Source organism: Suillus plorans (assembly GCF_016647745.1).
Source record: "Suillus plorans strain S12 chromosome Unknown HD556scaffold_11, whole genome shotgun sequence".
In the NCBI taxonomy this organism is placed as follows: domain Eukaryota; kingdom Fungi; phylum Basidiomycota; class Agaricomycetes; order Boletales; family Suillaceae; genus Suillus; species Suillus plorans.
The window spans coordinates 210,963-228,401 of NW_024537395.1; the positions used below are offsets into that span (position 1 = coordinate 210,963).

General features: G+C 48.0%; 4 protein-coding genes across 4 annotated transcripts; 3 read left to right on the plus strand and 1 right to left on the minus strand.

Annotated features, from left to right (window-relative positions):
• Positions 1 to 1,041: 1,041 nt before the first annotated feature.
• HD556DRAFT_1534487 (uncharacterized protein) lies at positions 1,042 to 2,362 on the plus strand (the record flags this gene model as incomplete). The annotated part of the gene is made up of 9 exons (XM_041309566.1): positions 1,042 to 1,087; positions 1,166 to 1,250; positions 1,286 to 1,360; positions 1,489 to 1,570; positions 1,695 to 1,763; positions 1,813 to 1,873; positions 1,926 to 2,046; positions 2,108 to 2,156; positions 2,270 to 2,362. The coding sequence occupies 9 exons, from the start codon at positions 1,042 to 1,044 to the stop codon at positions 2,360 to 2,362; spliced, it is 681 nt and encodes a 226-aa protein (XP_041163671.1).
• A 1,384-nt stretch (positions 2,363 to 3,746) lies between these two features.
• Positions 3,747 to 4,803, minus strand: HD556DRAFT_117690 (uncharacterized protein). The gene is made up of 3 exons (XM_041296102.1): positions 4,230 to 4,803; positions 4,062 to 4,110; positions 3,747 to 3,922 (listed from the first exon to the last, which is right to left on the minus strand). Exons 1-3 carry the CDS (start codon positions 4,672 to 4,674, stop codon positions 3,790 to 3,792), a joined length of 627 nt encoding a protein of 208 aa, XP_041163672.1. The 5' UTR covers positions 4,675 to 4,803; the 3' UTR covers positions 3,747 to 3,789.
• A 2,515-nt stretch (positions 4,804 to 7,318) lies between these two features.
• On the plus strand, positions 7,319 to 9,644 carry HD556DRAFT_1231322 (eukaryotic translation initiation factor eIF2A-domain-containing protein; the record flags this gene model as incomplete). The annotated part of the gene is made up of 7 exons (XM_041297419.1): positions 7,319 to 7,349; positions 7,412 to 7,553; positions 7,612 to 7,727; positions 7,789 to 8,072; positions 8,131 to 8,431; positions 8,485 to 9,455; positions 9,516 to 9,644. The coding sequence occupies 7 exons, from the start codon at positions 7,319 to 7,321 to the stop codon at positions 9,642 to 9,644; spliced, it is 1,974 nt and encodes a 657-aa protein (XP_041163673.1).
• Positions 9,645 to 13,503: 3,859 nt separating this feature from the next.
• HD556DRAFT_1534489 (uncharacterized protein) lies at positions 13,504 to 16,879 on the plus strand (the record flags this gene model as incomplete). The annotated part of the gene is made up of 12 exons (XM_041309567.1): positions 13,504 to 13,981; positions 14,036 to 14,149; positions 14,492 to 14,514; positions 14,873 to 14,894; positions 15,111 to 15,152; positions 15,314 to 15,390; positions 15,722 to 15,925; positions 15,965 to 16,028; positions 16,076 to 16,132; positions 16,573 to 16,627; positions 16,683 to 16,801; positions 16,845 to 16,879. The coding sequence occupies 12 exons, from the start codon at positions 13,504 to 13,506 to the stop codon at positions 16,877 to 16,879; spliced, it is 1,290 nt and encodes a 429-aa protein (XP_041163674.1).
• Positions 16,880 to 17,439: the final 560 nt, after the last annotated feature.

A 17,439-nucleotide genomic window follows, 5' to 3' on the forward strand; every position in this document is an offset into this window, starting at 1 on the left:
GGCAACGTCACATTTCTGCCTACATTTGGGAGATCCGCAACATGAATGCCGTTTCACTAAAGCAGGCTGGAGTTTAGCTGACTTTGACGCGATTCGAAAACGGTGTGATTATGAGATCGGAGACCAGCAGAAGCTTTTACGACGGTTATGGGGTGTTGTCGTATTGAGCAGGTCTTGATGCCAGCATGATCCGTTGGGTATCCATGAAGAAAAAACAGCTAGTACTAAACCAAATGCAAAGCTAATAACGCACATAAGAAGAATGCATCATGCTTGCAGTACCAGATTCCACTTGTCCGAGTCCATTGACTCTGCGCGAGGGATGAGAGTGACGGTGGTGGGCGTCAATCATCAGCTATTGGTGGAATGAAAAAAGTACGATCCGATCTCAAGCGGAGCCATCAACGAAGTCACGTACTGGAAGATGCACCAAAACCACCGTCCTTCCGAGTCCCCGCTACCAACTTTCTTTCCATCAGAAGACAATGCCATGACGTACACTGCACTGTCTCACACTCACAACAAGCCATCGCTTGAATTGAGGAAGCGATGATCTCGTCTAGCAGGTGCCATGGTGGCATGGATTGGTGGCAGCACAATTGCATTTTTGAAGAAGCGGAAGGAAATTAAACGGTGCCACGTGAGGTCTATGAATATTCACCTGCAGCACATCCGCGTCCTATCATCATCCCCATTAATATTACAATGTAGGGGGGGCATAAAATGATCGTATACTTACTGACAAACACGGCTACCAGAGGAGGGACCTTGGACTTCAGTATGGTAATTTATTGAAAAAAGTGATCTGGGACATCGAAAATAGCAGGACGTACAGCGCCAGAAGATACAATATGACATCCCGGGTGGGTGAAACAGTGCCACTGGCAGGCATTTTGAGGGGTCTATCTGAAACACCAGGTGACGTATTATGGAGTCATTCAGATCACGTTAAATGACAGTTGCACGTACGAGTCCGTATCAGTCCGTATCTTGGTAGTATAACGCTCATCTCGCTTGTCAAAAAGAAGTTTGATGCTTACCATGAGCTTACGGGTACTGCAACGTGCAGATATTACTGCTAAATGCAGTTAGTCCTCCAGGAAAGTACCCCAATATAGCGAGTGAAATACTTACAACTGAAGCATAAAAGATAAGGTGTGCGTAGGCACGGCGCCACCAACTGACAAACAAAAACAAGCAAACAATTTCGCTGACACCAACTGCCGCGGCGCGCGAAGACCACTTGTCCTGTATGTTATCACAATGCTATTTCCTCATGTCCTAGGACGTCGAATGATCATGTGGGACTTTCCCTGCTGCAGTGCAGTAGTTCTTCTTCACGGAGTGCCCTTATGCACATGTTAGCATCCAGTCTTCCACAGCTCGTGGGCTGATGGCAAATTTTGAGTTTGGGCACATACGCTTCGGCTCTCTTCGCTTGGAGGTCTACTCACGAACCTATGCTTGCTCATATCTTCAAATTTACAGTCTGAGTCACTGCCTTCCATCTTATCAACACCCCGATGTCGCAGCTCATCACTGTTGGCGACATATCAAGATAACTGCTTCTGTAAGTGCCAATGCATGAACTAACCACCACGGTCCAGTCAGTCAGGGCCCTCAGCACCATGGCGAACGCTACAATTCTAACGGTGGATACATCATGATTGAGCCTCTCTCCTGGTACTACGAAGATTCACGATGCTGCTGCAGTGGCAGGAAGAAGGGATAGCTGGTATGACCCCTTCAAGACATGGTCCGAGGTAAGTACGCATGTTGAGGATTACCACGCATCTCACGATGTTTCGTTAGACATATACCTTTGATCTGTTGATAAACTTAACCGAGGCGCAGTACAAACTTGTTCTCGGAGGTAAACACAATATACTCTCGAGGTTAAACCGACCTTTCTGAGCGATCCGTAGGCGAGCAACTTCTATGGAGTGAGCATGTCGACCAATCGTGTCGCCACGCGCTGCATCAGCAGAAAATTTTCTGGAGCGGCAAGCAGCACTCGACGTCACCAAGATACTTCCTCAATTGCATGTGAGTAGTGCTTTTTGATGTAGAAGTACTTGAATGACAGATGAATGATGCAGGATGTCAGGTACAGGATGACACAGCGCAACGTCAATGCCATCCCACTCCAGCCCCAGGTGCGCTTCGACTGGACGCATGCGAGTTGTACCCTTTATTTAGAACTTAATCTGAACTCTGGGTCTTTTCACGATTGGTCTTGGCGTTCATCAGTCTGCGCCATCGCTTACAGGATGTGTACAGCTCTTGTTCACTGAAAACCCGACTTATGTCGAGACTTTATGTCTCTGCTCTGCGAAAAGTCACGCAGCGAAATGGACTTTGACAGAATGTTCGAAGGAATGCACTGAACAACAAAGTATGTCAATAAATCTATACTACGTGAAGTCCACATCTTGACTGGGATTCTGGAAATAACAGGTAACAACGCCCATAGATGACTGTACTCACATAAGAATGCCTTGTATCGGATGATTCTCCGCGTCCCATACCCTTGCTATTCCATCGTTTAGCAAATCCACTCACCACTAACTCTACAGCTTGACTTCAACTGACAAACAACACGTTACTGGTGTTCCGGGCGGACACCTTACCTCTCTCGGTATCCCACATTCTTATCACCACTACCCACATCTTCTCGTCAGGAGACAACGGGTGACTTACTTAGGGTGCGCCTTCTCCGTCTCGTTAGTTTTATCCTATAGGTTATCTGGTCACCACTCTCCAAGTCCCATACTCGCAGGTCGCCTCTTGAACAGGCAAATCGCGATGATCTGATATTCGCCTGGCAGGTGGAACGAACTGTGTTGTCCATATTTCTGGCAGGGCGTTATTGCTGACATCCATCCAGCGCTGCGGTACGTGATTGTTACCCGAAGCGTGTAACTGAACACGATTGGACGAGTTGGGACTGAGCTACGGCAACGCTCAGTTCGGATGCCGTCAGGCGGAGTGCTGAATGAGCTCTATTGCAAATTGTAATGAGATAAATGAACCCAAGTATGTATGAATGCATAATTGAGATATAACTGTTGACTGGCGCGGATATTAAATGGTGAACATATTAATACTGGGTGTGGAGGTAGGGGGAAAATACGAGAACGAGCAAGGATAGTGTGTAGGATCGAGCGAGCGAGAAGTATCGCTAACTTGAAGGGAAAGAAACGATGAAGAGAAGCTCTTGCTTGCTGTCGGAGTGGTGCCGGATCCCTCCGAGCACTCCGATGAAGAACCGGATGAAAGTCATTCGTGTTTTGGGCTCGCGACTATTTGTTGCCTGTAGATTGAGCGTGGTTGCGCGTAGCTTGGCAGGTTTGGCAGGTAACGTAACGGCAGATGACGCATTTTCCATCCTCTGATCTCACTAGAAATGAACAGCAGCTGACGAAGGGCTCGAAGGGCTTCGCCATTTAATGTAAACCTTGACGATGCACAAGATTAGCGAAATGCCAACCGCACTTTTCTTATCCATCGGGAACAACCTTGGGAAGTCATCAAACCCTGATAGTGAATCAAATTCTTCCCCTCAAGGCTTTTATGATAAGGAACACCGAATCATGGATGCCTGTCCATGTTGTAATCATTTCTTAAATAGTGTACTAAAAATCCTGACTTACAATGATATTTTACATGCGGTGACCTCATGTCCATGTTTATTTCCGACATAGAACCTTGGCTGTGAGTCTAGTCGTATAAGCCCCAATCGGACTCGACGGGTAACTTTTGGCGATTCCAGATCCCGAGCCCGTATCATTACCAGAAGCTTGGAAAGCGTCGGCACTGGCACTTTGAATGTAGTTTTAGTGTTTCAAAGGAATCACGCAGAGAGCAGTAAAAACAGGCAAAAACAGTTGATTGGTGGTAGCTAAGGTGACAAAACATGTGTCTAGAGCTAGTAAGTAGTGGAATCGAATTAGTCGATTGGCCGGGAAGGTATTGGAGTGCAGTTAGGTGTGACTTACCACAGGAATGGCGCGTTCAGGGCTGGTACCAGAGAGTGCAGTTAGCGACAGCGTCAAACATACCTGACACCTGAATTTTGTGGAGGGTAAAGGACAATGAATGGTACGGATTCTGGGTATAGCTTGTCAGTATGTCTCAGTATTGAGCACTAAGTTTCGCACTGTGCAAATGGGCGATGAAGATCAGCGCCTGTGAGAGAAGTCAGCGAAGGCAAGAATAGCAAAGCATACCACAATATGATCGGAAGAGTGTTCGCATTCTATTTGAAGCCAGGTGCTTCAAGCTGAAAGGAAGATATGAAAATACAGCTACAACATGCACGGATGGCATGCACCAACTCGTGGCAGCTGTCTGCAAGCCGAAGGAAACCTGAACCGTTTCGTTCGAGAATGGTAAGCATTCTACAATCATTGAGCCGGATTTGATACTCAAGGCCGTCACAGGAGGCGCAAATGTTCTTGATATGTGTGAGCATTCCTCCCTAGAATGTCCTGGTGTCGAACTGCTGACTGAAAGTGTCCACGAGGTCTTCTTCCATACCATCGCCGCCGACTTTATCGTCAGATTGAGCTTTCCCTCGTTCACTAGTAGATGAACGCCCATTTCCATGGTGTCGAACGAAAATCGAAGGGAACAAGCGATTTGTGCGCCCAGAACCGTATCGCGCGATTCCATAATTTCCGTTGGACTTCGAGGGAAAGGAAAAGGGTGTAGTACGTTTTCTGCTCCTCTATGATGGGGGTCATTGTCCTTTTTCGGCTGCCAGCGGCAAATCACATGACGTGTAGGTAAGGGGCTTTAAGCGGTGCAATTCTAACGGAAATCTACATACACAATGATTAACGGCCCGACAGGTATAGTTCTTCGGGCGCGCGAACTCCTTGCAGCTTATCGAATCTTGATCAGGGGCATAAACCGTTGCTTTCATATTCTGCAAACTTAATTTTGATTTTAGGGCCCATGCACATGGCAAGTCGACGTAACCCGATACTATACTAATTCTCCGCATATATGTCTGAGCTTGTAAAGACCCAAAGCGGAACTTGTGAATACCTCAGGCCTCAGTGACTAGTCGTGTAAACTTACATCATACAATTTTGTTGCGAGGTCTACAGTGTCGCTCTTCCGTGGAGTCGGCGAAGACACAGGCACAAATATTGAAAGAACGGTTGCCGTATCAAGGTGATTCTCTTCATAACCTCGTTGCCAATGATCACACGTGCTTACTTATCTAGTATTGATGGGATAATGTTGCCGTTTCATGGCTCGAAGCCTCGGAAAGTCCGGTTGAAGGCTGCCGACGACCCTATGCTTACAAGTACATGAGGTTATGGTGCATGTAAAATTTAATATAAACTGTTACCAATTTTAATTCCAGAAATTTCCGCTCAGAGAATGTAGCGTTCAGTTGTCTTGCTTCAGTTCACTGCGTAAAATTAGGATGATCACGTGAGCTTACTGAGAATTTACATTCGAAGTCCGGATTGACGAAAACAACCCGCTGAGACCGTTGGAGCGGTGTATCCGCGACTGTGTGCCTGTGTATTGACTTGCGAGCAAGGCAAAGTGGTGAAGAGCACCGCTGCGCCTACGTCACGATGACTATACTCACGTGTAGGAATGTCCTGCCTCGAATGATTCTCTACGCCCTCACACCCTTGCTATTCCATCCTTCAGTAAATTCACTCACCACCAAACAACACTTTTTACCGGTGTTCTGGGCGAACACCTTCCCTCTCTCGGTATCCCACATTCTTATCACCAATATCCACATCTTCCCATCAGGAAACAACACCGTGGCTTGCTTACGGTGCGCCATCTCTGTCTTACTAGTCTTACCCTATCTGGTTTTCACTGTTCAAGTTCCATACTCGCAGGTTGTCGCTTGAACAGGCGATGATCCGATGTTCACGGCCTGGAAGGTGAGACGAGCTGTATTATCCAAATTTCTCGCAGGATATTATTGTTGACATCCTATTAGGCGCCGCAGTACGTGATTGTTACCCGAAACGTGCAACTAAAACGCGTCGAACCAACACGGAGGGGTGCGTCTAGCGGTTTTATGTAAATGAACGGTGCTGCCGAGACGACGCGACAAAGAGACGTGTCCTTCACGGGATGTGGGATGAACGGTCAGAAGTTAAGCTTCATTTGTTAATGTACACTGCCGTGACTACATACGCGTGAAAATTGCCATTGGCATCCATGACTCCCCAGAGAAGTCGGGTAGAAACAGCCGCGGCGCATCAGAAGTTTGGAGACGGCCGAGTCGTAACTTGAAGATGGGGGCCCTGATAGATTCAAAATTACGCGAATTATGTGGTGGCTGCCATCTTCTGAAGTCACCGTCAGAGAGGGGTTTTCCTTCGGATAGATCGAAAGTTTGACAGATCTTTTGAAGGCCAACGGTGACTCCACTTTAAGTTACGGGTTTCGAACCTGAGTGATGTAATGGGGTGATGGGGTAAAATCAGGGATGTACCGGTGCGTGCAACGTTCTTCATGTGGGTAAGCTAATTGGGTGAGCAAAGATCTAATGGTGCATGTACGAAAGGCTGAAAGAACGGATACCGGCGTGACACACTGAACGAATATCGCGCAACCAAAGAGTGCAATCTGAGCGTCCGCCGTCTGTTCGGGTTTTACTTACAACCGAGATGTGATGCCGGCAGTTCCAACTCGTGTTGGGGAGGCCCCATTCGTGAAAAATGGCATATCTCCCTGAAAACGTGTTATAAATGCGTCAGCGTGTCATCCGGCTGGCACAGACGCACCACTAAAGATTCGGGATAATTGATAGATATTGCTGCCATGGTCCACTTTCAATCTTCGCATGTATGAGAGCCCGAGTGAAAAAAAGTACTTGAATCCAGCATGACTCTAATATTTGGACCTTCCTCGAGAAGAATGTCGGATGGAAGCTTCAACCAATTGAATTGAATCCTATCGAGGATTGCTGCGAAAGATTTTCATCGAGCTTGAGTTATTTTGTGGGTCAGCTCACTGGACACGCCCTGTTGGTTTTCAAGCTTCAGGCCGCATCAGCCCTGTCCGATTTCCATGCGAACAGCGCCAAAGACGGTTAACGTTGTTACGAGTAACATACATAATAGTGAGAGGCGGCATGCACATGGCCCAGAAGGGCCTCAAGGCAAACTTGTAAGTAACCGAGCACTGCTTGCCCTAAAGTAGATCTTGTTTGAATTCAGCTGTGCATTGATTATACTTTACATCCTCGATCTTCTGCCTCCACCGACAGTCTCCTGTGAAGCATTCACTTGCTTCGTTCTCGCCCCCTCCATCTTCTCAGCACAAAAAAATGGCCTCCCAGCTCTCCCAGCAATATGCTTGTTCGTTCAAACATTTATCCATCCAGTTTGTTTTTTGATCTAACGTAATTGGGATCTTGTAGTCCGCGCACAGAAGAGCATGGGCCTCGTCGGCGGCACGCCCACATACATGCCAATAGAGGGATTCGCCGTCCCCGATGTCCCAGCTCGCACATACCACTACAGCCCCGATGGTCGCCTCTTTGCATACGCGCTACCAACTGTGTACGGTTTACTTCGTGCTCGCGCAAATCACCTGGCTGACTCAATTTGATCCTCGCAGTGTGCGGATCTTTCTAGCCGAAGGTGCCCAGCTGATTCAAGAACTGAGTGTTCCAAATATCATCGAACTCAAGTTCTCTCCGCGCGGAACATACCTCTCTACATGGGAGCGGCCAGGTACGCCTCGTGTCTGTCGTCGAGGGTCTCGGTAAAATCCCACTCACACGCCTCCCCGCAGTCAAGCTGGAAGATGGCGCCCAGCACAAGAACCTCCGCGTCTTCTCCGCGTCTACCGGCGAGGAGCTCATCTCATTCACGCAAAAGTCGCAGGAGAACTGGGACCTTCAGTACACCATGTCTGAGTCGCATGCCATTCGTCTTGTTGCTCAGGAGATCCAGGTCTACCGTCCTGCTGAATGGGGGAAGGGCATTGCCGATAAGCTGCGCGTCGAAGGCGCATCCATGGTCTCCTTGAGTCCTGGACTGAATCCATCCGTTGCGGTGTTTGTTGCTGAGAAGAAGGTATAATCCTTTTCTCTCCATGTTACATACATTCTTATACTAAGTTTACTCTTCTCAGGGCGCCCCTGCGGTTGTCAAGATCTACGGCCTATCCACCCTTTCTGGCGCTCCGACTTGCTCTAAAACTTTCTACAAGGCTGATCGCGCCCAGATAAAGTGGAACGATCTTGGCACACAGGCACTAGTCCTTACACAAACGGAGGTTGATAACTCAAACATGAGCTACTATGGCGAGACTGGTATGTACCTCCTCAGCGCGGCAGGTAATTTCGACTGTCGCGTCACCCTGGACAAGGAGGGACCGATCCATGACGTCTCGTGGAGCCCAAACTCGAAAGAATTTGGCGTTGTCTATGGATGTTAGTTGTCTCCCTAGATCATGGAAGTCATTACTAACAAGTTTTCTTATTAGATATGCCTGCTAAAACTACACTCTTTGATCAACGTGTGCGGACGCTTCACGATTTTGGATCCTCTCCTCATAACTTCATCTCTTTCAATCCACAAGGTCGTCTCGTCGCGCTTGCCGGCTTTGGCAACCTGGCAGGAAAAATCGACATCTTCGACAGAAGAACGTTGACGAAGATTTGTACCATCGACGCACCAAACACCTCTTATTGCGAATGGTCGCCTTGCGGCAGGTTCCTTTTGACAGCTACCCTGTCTCCTCGTCTTCGTGTGGACAACGGAATCAAGATATGGCATTGCACTAGTGGACTTATGCACGTCCAGCTGGTAGACGAATTATATCAGGCATCGTGGAGACCTACACCACTCGATCAAGCACCTCCGTTTGGTGCAACTATCCCTGCCGCACCCCAGCCCTCAATCAGTGTATTGACTGCGGCTCTGACCGCTAAACCCGTTACACCTAAAGCTGCAGGAGCTTACAGGCCGCCCGGTGCACGTGGCCTTGCAACACCAGCGATCTTCAAGCGCGAGGATGAGGGCGGTGCTCCTCGTATGCCCACCGGCAGCGGCAGCGCAACACCTCCACGGGGCTACAACCGTTCACCGAATCCTCCCGGTAGCATGGGCCATGCTAATGGAGCCACGCCTTCGAACGGAAATGGCCACTACCAGAATGGGAATGGGGGAAGGAGGCATGTACCTGGTGCCGCACCCAAGACGCCCTCGACTGCGCCTGTGCCCGGGGCAGAGGGTGGTGAAAAGAAGCCGAAGAAAAAGGGGAAGAAGAAAGAGAAAGGAACTGGGGAAGCGGGCTCGGGAGCTGCGACGCCTACTGGGGAGGCGTCTGTGCGACCGTCTATTGATGTGACCGTAGTAGGGACGCAGACACCTGGCCAAGGTTCCGTTCCACCAACGCCGGGAGCAGAATCATTGGACCCTGTCGCGAAGAAGGTTCGGAATCTTAATAAGAAGGTTGGTGTTTTCTTTTCTGGTTGTCGTCGTTGCATTGTGTTGATGGCCATTGACTTACAGCTGAAGGCCATTGATGAACTCAAGGAGAAGGCGAACCGCGGAGAGCGACTGGAAGCGACGCAGCTCAAAAAAATGGAGGGTGAAGCTGAGATCCGCAAGGAACTATCTAGTCTTGGGATCACAGCCTAGATGTCTTCTCATCGTCAGTATATCAGGACACGTACCATCTCTCGAGAAATAAGTTTTGTTGAACACACATTGCTATCGTTATGCGTCGTCTGACATTCATGTTTAGATTGACATTGCATTTATGCGAGGGCTAGGATTGGATAATCATTAGATATCAGATGTTACAGTATGTATGTATGGGGTTTTGATCTGCACCGTAGTTGTTAGATATATGGGAGTATGAATAGCATGTTTTAGTGATCGGGACCTTCGGAATTGATTTGGCAGAGGGGACTTTTGACAGTACAACGCTTGTTTGCAACTATGTAAGTACCACTACGAAAAGGATCACCCACCAAGCAATGTGCGTCGCACATCTAACAAGAACTTGAAATGATTTGGACCTTGGTCGACTATGGAGGCAGGCCGCAGCGGGAGAGGACAAAACGAGCTATAGAACAAGTAGGATCTCAGTGTCTGCTACGACTCGTTAAATATCTGTAGCTCGTCGTGTGACAGGTATATAGACTTGCATCTCTGTCTTGGAAGAGAACTGAGATGCGCGACTGTTTTACTGTTGGGTCTCTATATATAGTAAGTGGAACATACCTGAGTCTAGAACATGGAATGACTCGGAGGCGATATCAATGCATCGCCACCGCTAACGACTCTTTTGGATGAGTCTAGTACCCGGTATCTCGGATCCTTCGGTCTCCGATACCTCTCTCACCCCTCCAATGTATTTTGTGCCTGCTCCAGCCCACCGCCCTTACGACGTAACATGGTTGAACGAACTTGAACTTGTGGGTGACCATGTGTCAGCGCTCATGAAGGTAATGTAATAATCATGTCAATCACGTTAAATCATGTGGACTGGATAAATATTTTAGCCAACAAGCATGTTTTTTTTGGTGCTGAAACGATGGAGGGGGCGAGAACGAAGGCTTCACAGGAGACTGTCAGTAGAGGCAGAAGATATTCATAAGATTAAGATCTTAGATCTACTTTAGGGCAAGCAGTGCTCGGTTACTTACCACTTTGATTTCTCCAAGTCATGCTCTGTTACGAGTAACAACTTCTTTGGCCCTGTCCACATGGAAATTGGGCAGGGATGATGGACCTGAAGACTAACAGGGGACCGACGTCTGCTGACCCCACACACAACTCAAGTTCTCGATGAAAATCTATCGGAGCGATCCTCGAGAGAATTGTTGGGTGAAGATACCTTGAAAGTGGACCATGAGATAAGATATCAGCGGTGCGTCTGTGCTGCCCGGATGGCTTGCTGACGCATTGATCATAGTACGTGTTCGGGAAGACATACCGTTTTCCATCAATGGGGCCCCCAACACGAGTTGGAATTGCCGGCACCACATACTTGTCTGCTGTAAGTAAAATGGTACATGTGAAAAAATTTCTCACCCAATTAGCTCACCTGCACGAAGAACGTTACAAGCACCGGTACGTTCCTGATTTTGCCTCATCACCCCATTACACCAAGTACTCTCAGGTTTAAACCCGAAACTTAAAGTAGAGTCGCCCATTGACCTTCAAAGGAATCTGCCAATCTTTCGGGATCTATTCGCAGGAAATTTCCTTCCTCGACGGCGCCGACTTCATACTACTAGTAGAAGATGCACCTGCCACACAATTTGTCGTAATCTTGAATCTACCAGGGCCTCATCTTCAAATTACGACTTGGCGGTTTTGTCCTTCCTTGACTACCCGACTTATCTGGAGAGTCCTGGATGCCGATGAGTCAATTTTCACGCGTGCGTAGTCACGGCAGTATCCATTATCACTGGCTTTGAAATGAAGTTTAACTTCTGACCCGTTCGTATCGGGCTGCTTTGGTTATCCTCTGAAGGATATGCACCTCGTGCTATTTGTCGGCCACACCACTTACATAAACCCGCTGGACGCCGCAAGCCACTGTTTTGGGCCAACATTGGTTCGACACGTTTTGAGTTGCACACGTTGGGTAACAATCACGTACCGCAGCGCCTGATGGGATTTCAAACGCCCTGCCAGAAATTTGGACCTGCCAGGCGAACATCGGATCATCGCTTGTTCATTCGGCGACCTGCGAGCATGGAACTTGAGTAGTGGTGGCCAGATAGGGTAAGACTGGCGAGACGGGGAAGGCGCACCGTAAATAAGCACGATGTTGTCCCCTGACCGGAAGATGTGGGTAGTTGGGAGAAGAATATGATATACTGAGAGAGGGAAGGTGTTCGCCTGGAACGTTGGTGAATTGTTGCTGGTCTCGAGATGTAGGGTTGGTGGTGAGTGAATTTGCTAAACGATGGAATAGCAAGGGTGTGGATGCCGAGAATCATTCGAGACAGGACATTCCTACGTGAGTACAGTCATCTATTCCTCAAATGCAAAGCCGCGATTGATTCCATTGAGTCTTGTCAGCAACATGCTCTAACCGCGAAAACGGTCTCTGCAGGTTTCAATCCGGACCTCGAATGTAAATTCCTGGTAAGCTCATGTGATCATCCTGATTCTATGCGGCGTAATTTTTTTTCAAATTCTGGACGCTGAAAACGCATGAATCTGAATTGGTAAGCCGAGGTAACTTATACCCCTGACAGCCAACGTAATTCGGACTGTACTATGCACTCCGAAGTTTCAGGCGGGTTTGTCGGAACGGTTTAGGAGAATTTCAATCCAGGGTCTCGGTTGATCTATTGCAGTATCGTGGCTTTCCTCGTAACCTCACTCACTGATTGGAATGGATTGATCAGACTCGCCGTTTTAAGTGCACTGCACTGCGCAAATCAGTCCATGGCGGCCCGGATGCCATTACGTTAAGATTGTTGCTCAGTATGTACGATCTGTCGGATTGGGCTTCACGGCACTGATTCATCTCGGCATCTGCTTCCTGTATGAACTTAAGTCTCTGACTGATGAGTCTACAATTATGTGGTTTCTGTTGGACCTGAATTTCGACTATCGGTTTAGTAATGGACCGGTTCTGCTTATGCAGTTCTGAATGTTAGTGTATCAAACATTGTATGCAGACATACAGTCGTGTGACGTCGCCAGTGAAGATGGGAACGAGTTTGATGTCATGGCTGATTGCATACAGTTGCGAGATGAGTACTTACGAGAGTACACGTGGAGCTCAGGTGGAACACGCAATGGGGGGACGCGAATTGGTTCTGCGGAATCAACCGTTTCGCGCTCATAGATAGTTACAAGGTTTGGGCAGCGCATTTGAAATGTTCGTATGTTGACATGTCGACCCAGTAACCATACTGTCCACAATAGCCTTATACAGTAACACGTAGCATAGGGTCATCGGTTATTCAAATTGAACTTTTGGAAGGGCTGGCCGTTCGGGTGACGGCCGACCATACTAGATTCCTATCACATGGCTCTTGCCTAGAAACATCACACACAATATTAGTTTCTGACTTAATGACACATGGCCCTTTATGAGCGCCATGGATAATATGAAGAAGTACCATGAATTTGATAACTACAACAGGAAGTCGATCCAGGTTCCTTTTCTATTTGTGCCCGTGTCTTTCGCTGTGCGGGCCCGCCCTGAGCTCAAGACTGCCACCAAGATTTTTGCGAGCACGGTGTAAATTTACGTGACCAGTCAAGGTTTCGACACGTTCCATTTTAGGCTTGAGAGGAGTAGCCGTGCGCAGTATTGGGTTACGTTGACTGCCATGGTGTTATGATCAAAATTCAGTTTGCAGAATAATGGGAATAAAAAGGCAACAATCTTGCATTCTCTTACATTCATACAACTTCCCGTGCCATCCAGAACCCGCAACTCAAGATTTTAAAACGAGCATGTATCTGCAAAGGTGAAGTCGTTCTACGCTTCTTAGATTCGAGATCAGAGCACGAGCTTACCATGGACGTACATTCAAGGCCTGAATCGTCACTAGCAACCCCCCAGTTGACGTCGTCTTCATGGTTGGGGGATGTCCCTGATCAAGATTCAACGAGATCAAGCCTGCAATCGTGTCTCGGATGTCTTGACCGAGTCCATGATAGGATGGATTGTGTTTACAAGGAATTTCTGGAAATCCGCACCCGCATTACAGAGCTGCTTGTCACCAGTCAATCAGAAATCACCACAGTGGGGGGTGAAGGCACATTGAATAGTGACATGTACTCCCAGGCAATCGTCAATGATGAGCCTCAGACCATCGTGCCACTTGCGTTCGATGAGCTCAATGCCGTTTCATCGTCGTTGACTCCACCAGAGTTCTCCGTCTTGGCAGAGCCACTAGTATTCCAAGGACAATTTTCAGACCTTAAGTACGGTCCTTTAGGATTTGGTACTAGTACCCTGCAGGAGGGTCTTTCCATGGGTACAATTCCCCAAAGTAAGTTCGCAATATGCACAACCTTTCCTTAGAATGCTTACCGTGTATGACCAGACCTGTTGCCCGATGGCACCCCTGGTGTCGTCAGCTATGGGCTTGGTGTACTCGGGCTCCTGCCTCAGTATGACACGTACTCCGATGGGAAGACCTTGTCCGAGTCTTCAACAAGTCACGGCCAACAACCACGTCTTCCCATTGCGCAGGACAGCCCGAGCCAACATAAAGTAAATTGCATCTGGCCCGAATGCTCAAGAGCTGTCAAGAAGGGTGGCCTCACTCGTCATGTGAATGAAGTGCATCGGCGTAAAGTCAAGGCTGTCTGCGTTGGTTGTGGAAAGAAGTTCGCGCGCCCTTATATGCTGAGGGACCATATCTGTCGGGCCGAATGGAGAAAGTACTGATCTCGAGTAGATTTGTCAAAAGTAAAGTGGTGAGAGCACCTAGGTATGGAGTTCTCAAGAGCACAGGAACTTAACCAATACAAATAAGATTCAATATGTTCTTGTACAGGTAAATCAACACGGAGGGAGAGCGTACCGCTGAGTTGAAGCATGCTGGCGACGATCTGTGATCCGTCTGTGATCCACGGTGATACTCAACTCCAAAAGGCACATGACCAAGGAAGGGATGTGATTTGCGCAAAGATGAATCATTTAGTGCCAGCCACCGGTCGACTTGAAAGTGTTTGGACGGAGTTTGGACGGAGTATCAAAATCATCAGTGCACGGAGAACTCTCCGGAACCGAGATTCCGCGTGTTAATACATGTGTTCAACATTCAATGTTGGATATGATATGGGTTTCATGAACATTCAAAACGTTTGAACCATAATTAATTGATTGCTCAGTATGCATTTGCATTTGCTGCGCCAACTTGAACACAACCCGATAGGACTGTCGCAGAGTCAGCGTTAGTAAGTATTGGTATACCGTACCATATGCGATGAGTGCCAAATGTGCAAATCTCTATAAGCCAGAGTAGAAAAAGGTGACCATTTGAACCCAAACTCGGAGGGTGGTTAGTGATGATGGGCAGGGGTGAGTAAGGAGTGGGTTAGATATTTGCGCTCTAAGCCGGACCTGGTTACGATGATATGCAAATCTGCTTTGTGGATGAATATTCATATAAGTGAAAATGAATCGGATTGAGGTAGAAATACAAAAATGGCTCTGTAAGTGTTTCTAGGAATTCGCACTGCTCGACATCCGAGTGGCGCCTCTGCTCCTGCCCCTCCTCCCACCGGCAGCGCTAGACAATCATCGGCAGGAGCATGATACCCGAATCTGTCAGCGTAAATAACAGGGAGTGATCAATTTTGCATGTGCCTGTCAGCATGTCAGACCAGATTCTTGAGCTCAGATGGATGTAACCCTGTCGAGGTGACAGCTATCCAGCAGTTTGACCCGGTGGTGTGACTAGAGCGTGTCGAAGAATGTCGAAGAAGTTGGGACTGCCAGAGAGCTCATGGCCACCGAGAAATGCGTGACCAGTTAACTATTGAAAGGTAGTTGGGACGGGTGGGCGACACGATAAGCTGTTGCAAGGTTGCATAATGGTTCTAGTCGAAGGTACTCGACGGAAAAAAGAGGGACCTGACCTTGAGGGTGGATAGAAAGGTCTCCATGCGGATACTGTCCATGGTAGTTGCGTTCATGCATTGGCGCTTATGGAAGTGGACATCTTGATTGTTCTGCGGATGTCGTTAACGGTGATAAGTTGTAATGCTGTAATGTTGATAAGATGGAAGGCAGCGGCTCCGACTGCAGACATCAAGCAAAAAGATATGTTGTGAATGAGGTGGCTGAAGCGTATGAGACGTACCCAAGTTCAACCTACATCAGCCCACGAGCTGAGGAAGACCATGTGCATACTAAGGGCGGTCCGCGAACAGGAACTCGTATGATTCGTGAACGGTCAGCGAAGACCGGCGCCTGCAGAATAGTGGTAGGTAAATGATGGCCGTATGATGGTTCGGAAATGAAGGCGGCTCGGAATATTGCGAAGCAGTTAACAAACTGGCGTGAAGAAGGAAAGCGGGTATGCCTGGGTGAGTCAAGCTTCAAGTACTGCCGGTGCATGAAAGTGCACGATTAGGCGAGCTCTACTACGTTGACCCGGGTCAACCCATGTCAGGCCCTAATTACATAAGTAGTAAGTACTCCTTGCGCAGACAACGTTTTATTTCACGTCATGGATGATAACAATCTCTCTTGCGCTGCCATCGTCATGGTTCCACGCCACCGTAACACGGATAAGCAGATCACCCCAATTTGAATTTACGATGCGGCTTGCTGTGAGCATGAGACAGTGCATATGCGCATATGCCATGGCAAACGGAAATAAACTTGGCCCCGCTCCTGGCCGGGAACTCAGAAGGAGGTGGTTCTTGGCGCATCTTCTAGTATGTGGCTTCGGCGATTGCCTGACTTGAAATCGGATATTACTTTCAGTACGACGCCCATTGGTGATTGATGCTTCCTGCTCGTTGGCCCCCCCTCAGTCTCCGCGCACTAGCATTCATATACAACTTCCTCCTTTCCCAGTTTAAGAATACGCACTAGTACTAACATAACATCGGAAAATATTTACAGATGTCGATGGACTCGGACGAGTGGAGACTGGCACTGCAAACACGATGTCATTCTTGTATGTGGTATTACCTATCCGTTTGGTTCAATACCAGTTATTTTTGTCTTTGTAGATGCACGACGGATCATCCTGGCGTCAATTCTTGCCAAATACGACAGCACCTCATAACCATCGTAAAAGCTTCTGCTGGTCTCCAATCCCGTAATTGCGTCGTTTTTGAATTGGATCAAAGTAAGCTAAATTCCACTCTCACGAAATGGCACTTATATTCCAGATCTCCTAGGTGTAGGCAAAGTGCAGTATGCCTAGTGAACCTTCTCACGTCTATTGTCGCAACGGCGGAATGGTAGTATGGGCGTCCAACCGATATTACGTGCCGGCGTCAGCCTATCTGTTAATATATGATACTTCTCAAGGCGGGGAATGAGTCCATACAAAAATAAAGCATAACTCGAGGCACTGTACAGATATACATCTGTTGGGATCCGGAAAGACACCACAATTAATGACATGCATGACGAGGGAAGTATTGGTGAGGATAAAAACGTTTTTTATTCAAAGTACGTACTACAAAGCAGAGTTGGCTGTACATCGTGATGAGAGACGCCCAGCGAAGTTAATTGAAATGCCAAGGGGAAGTAATTTTTATGGCGGGTGGCATTACGGTAGAGACCACACGGTGAACCAACTGGCGCCAGTGGAATCTAGCGTGATTGCGCTGATGGAATGCGGAATAAATGATGCCTTCTTCTCACAATGTAGGTCTTGGTTCAGAATTTCTGGAGGAAGTCGCTGCGATGGAGTCGTCCAGTGACATAGCGCACGGTTGTTTCACCCACATCTTTGACCGTCGCCTAGAAGCAAGCGGG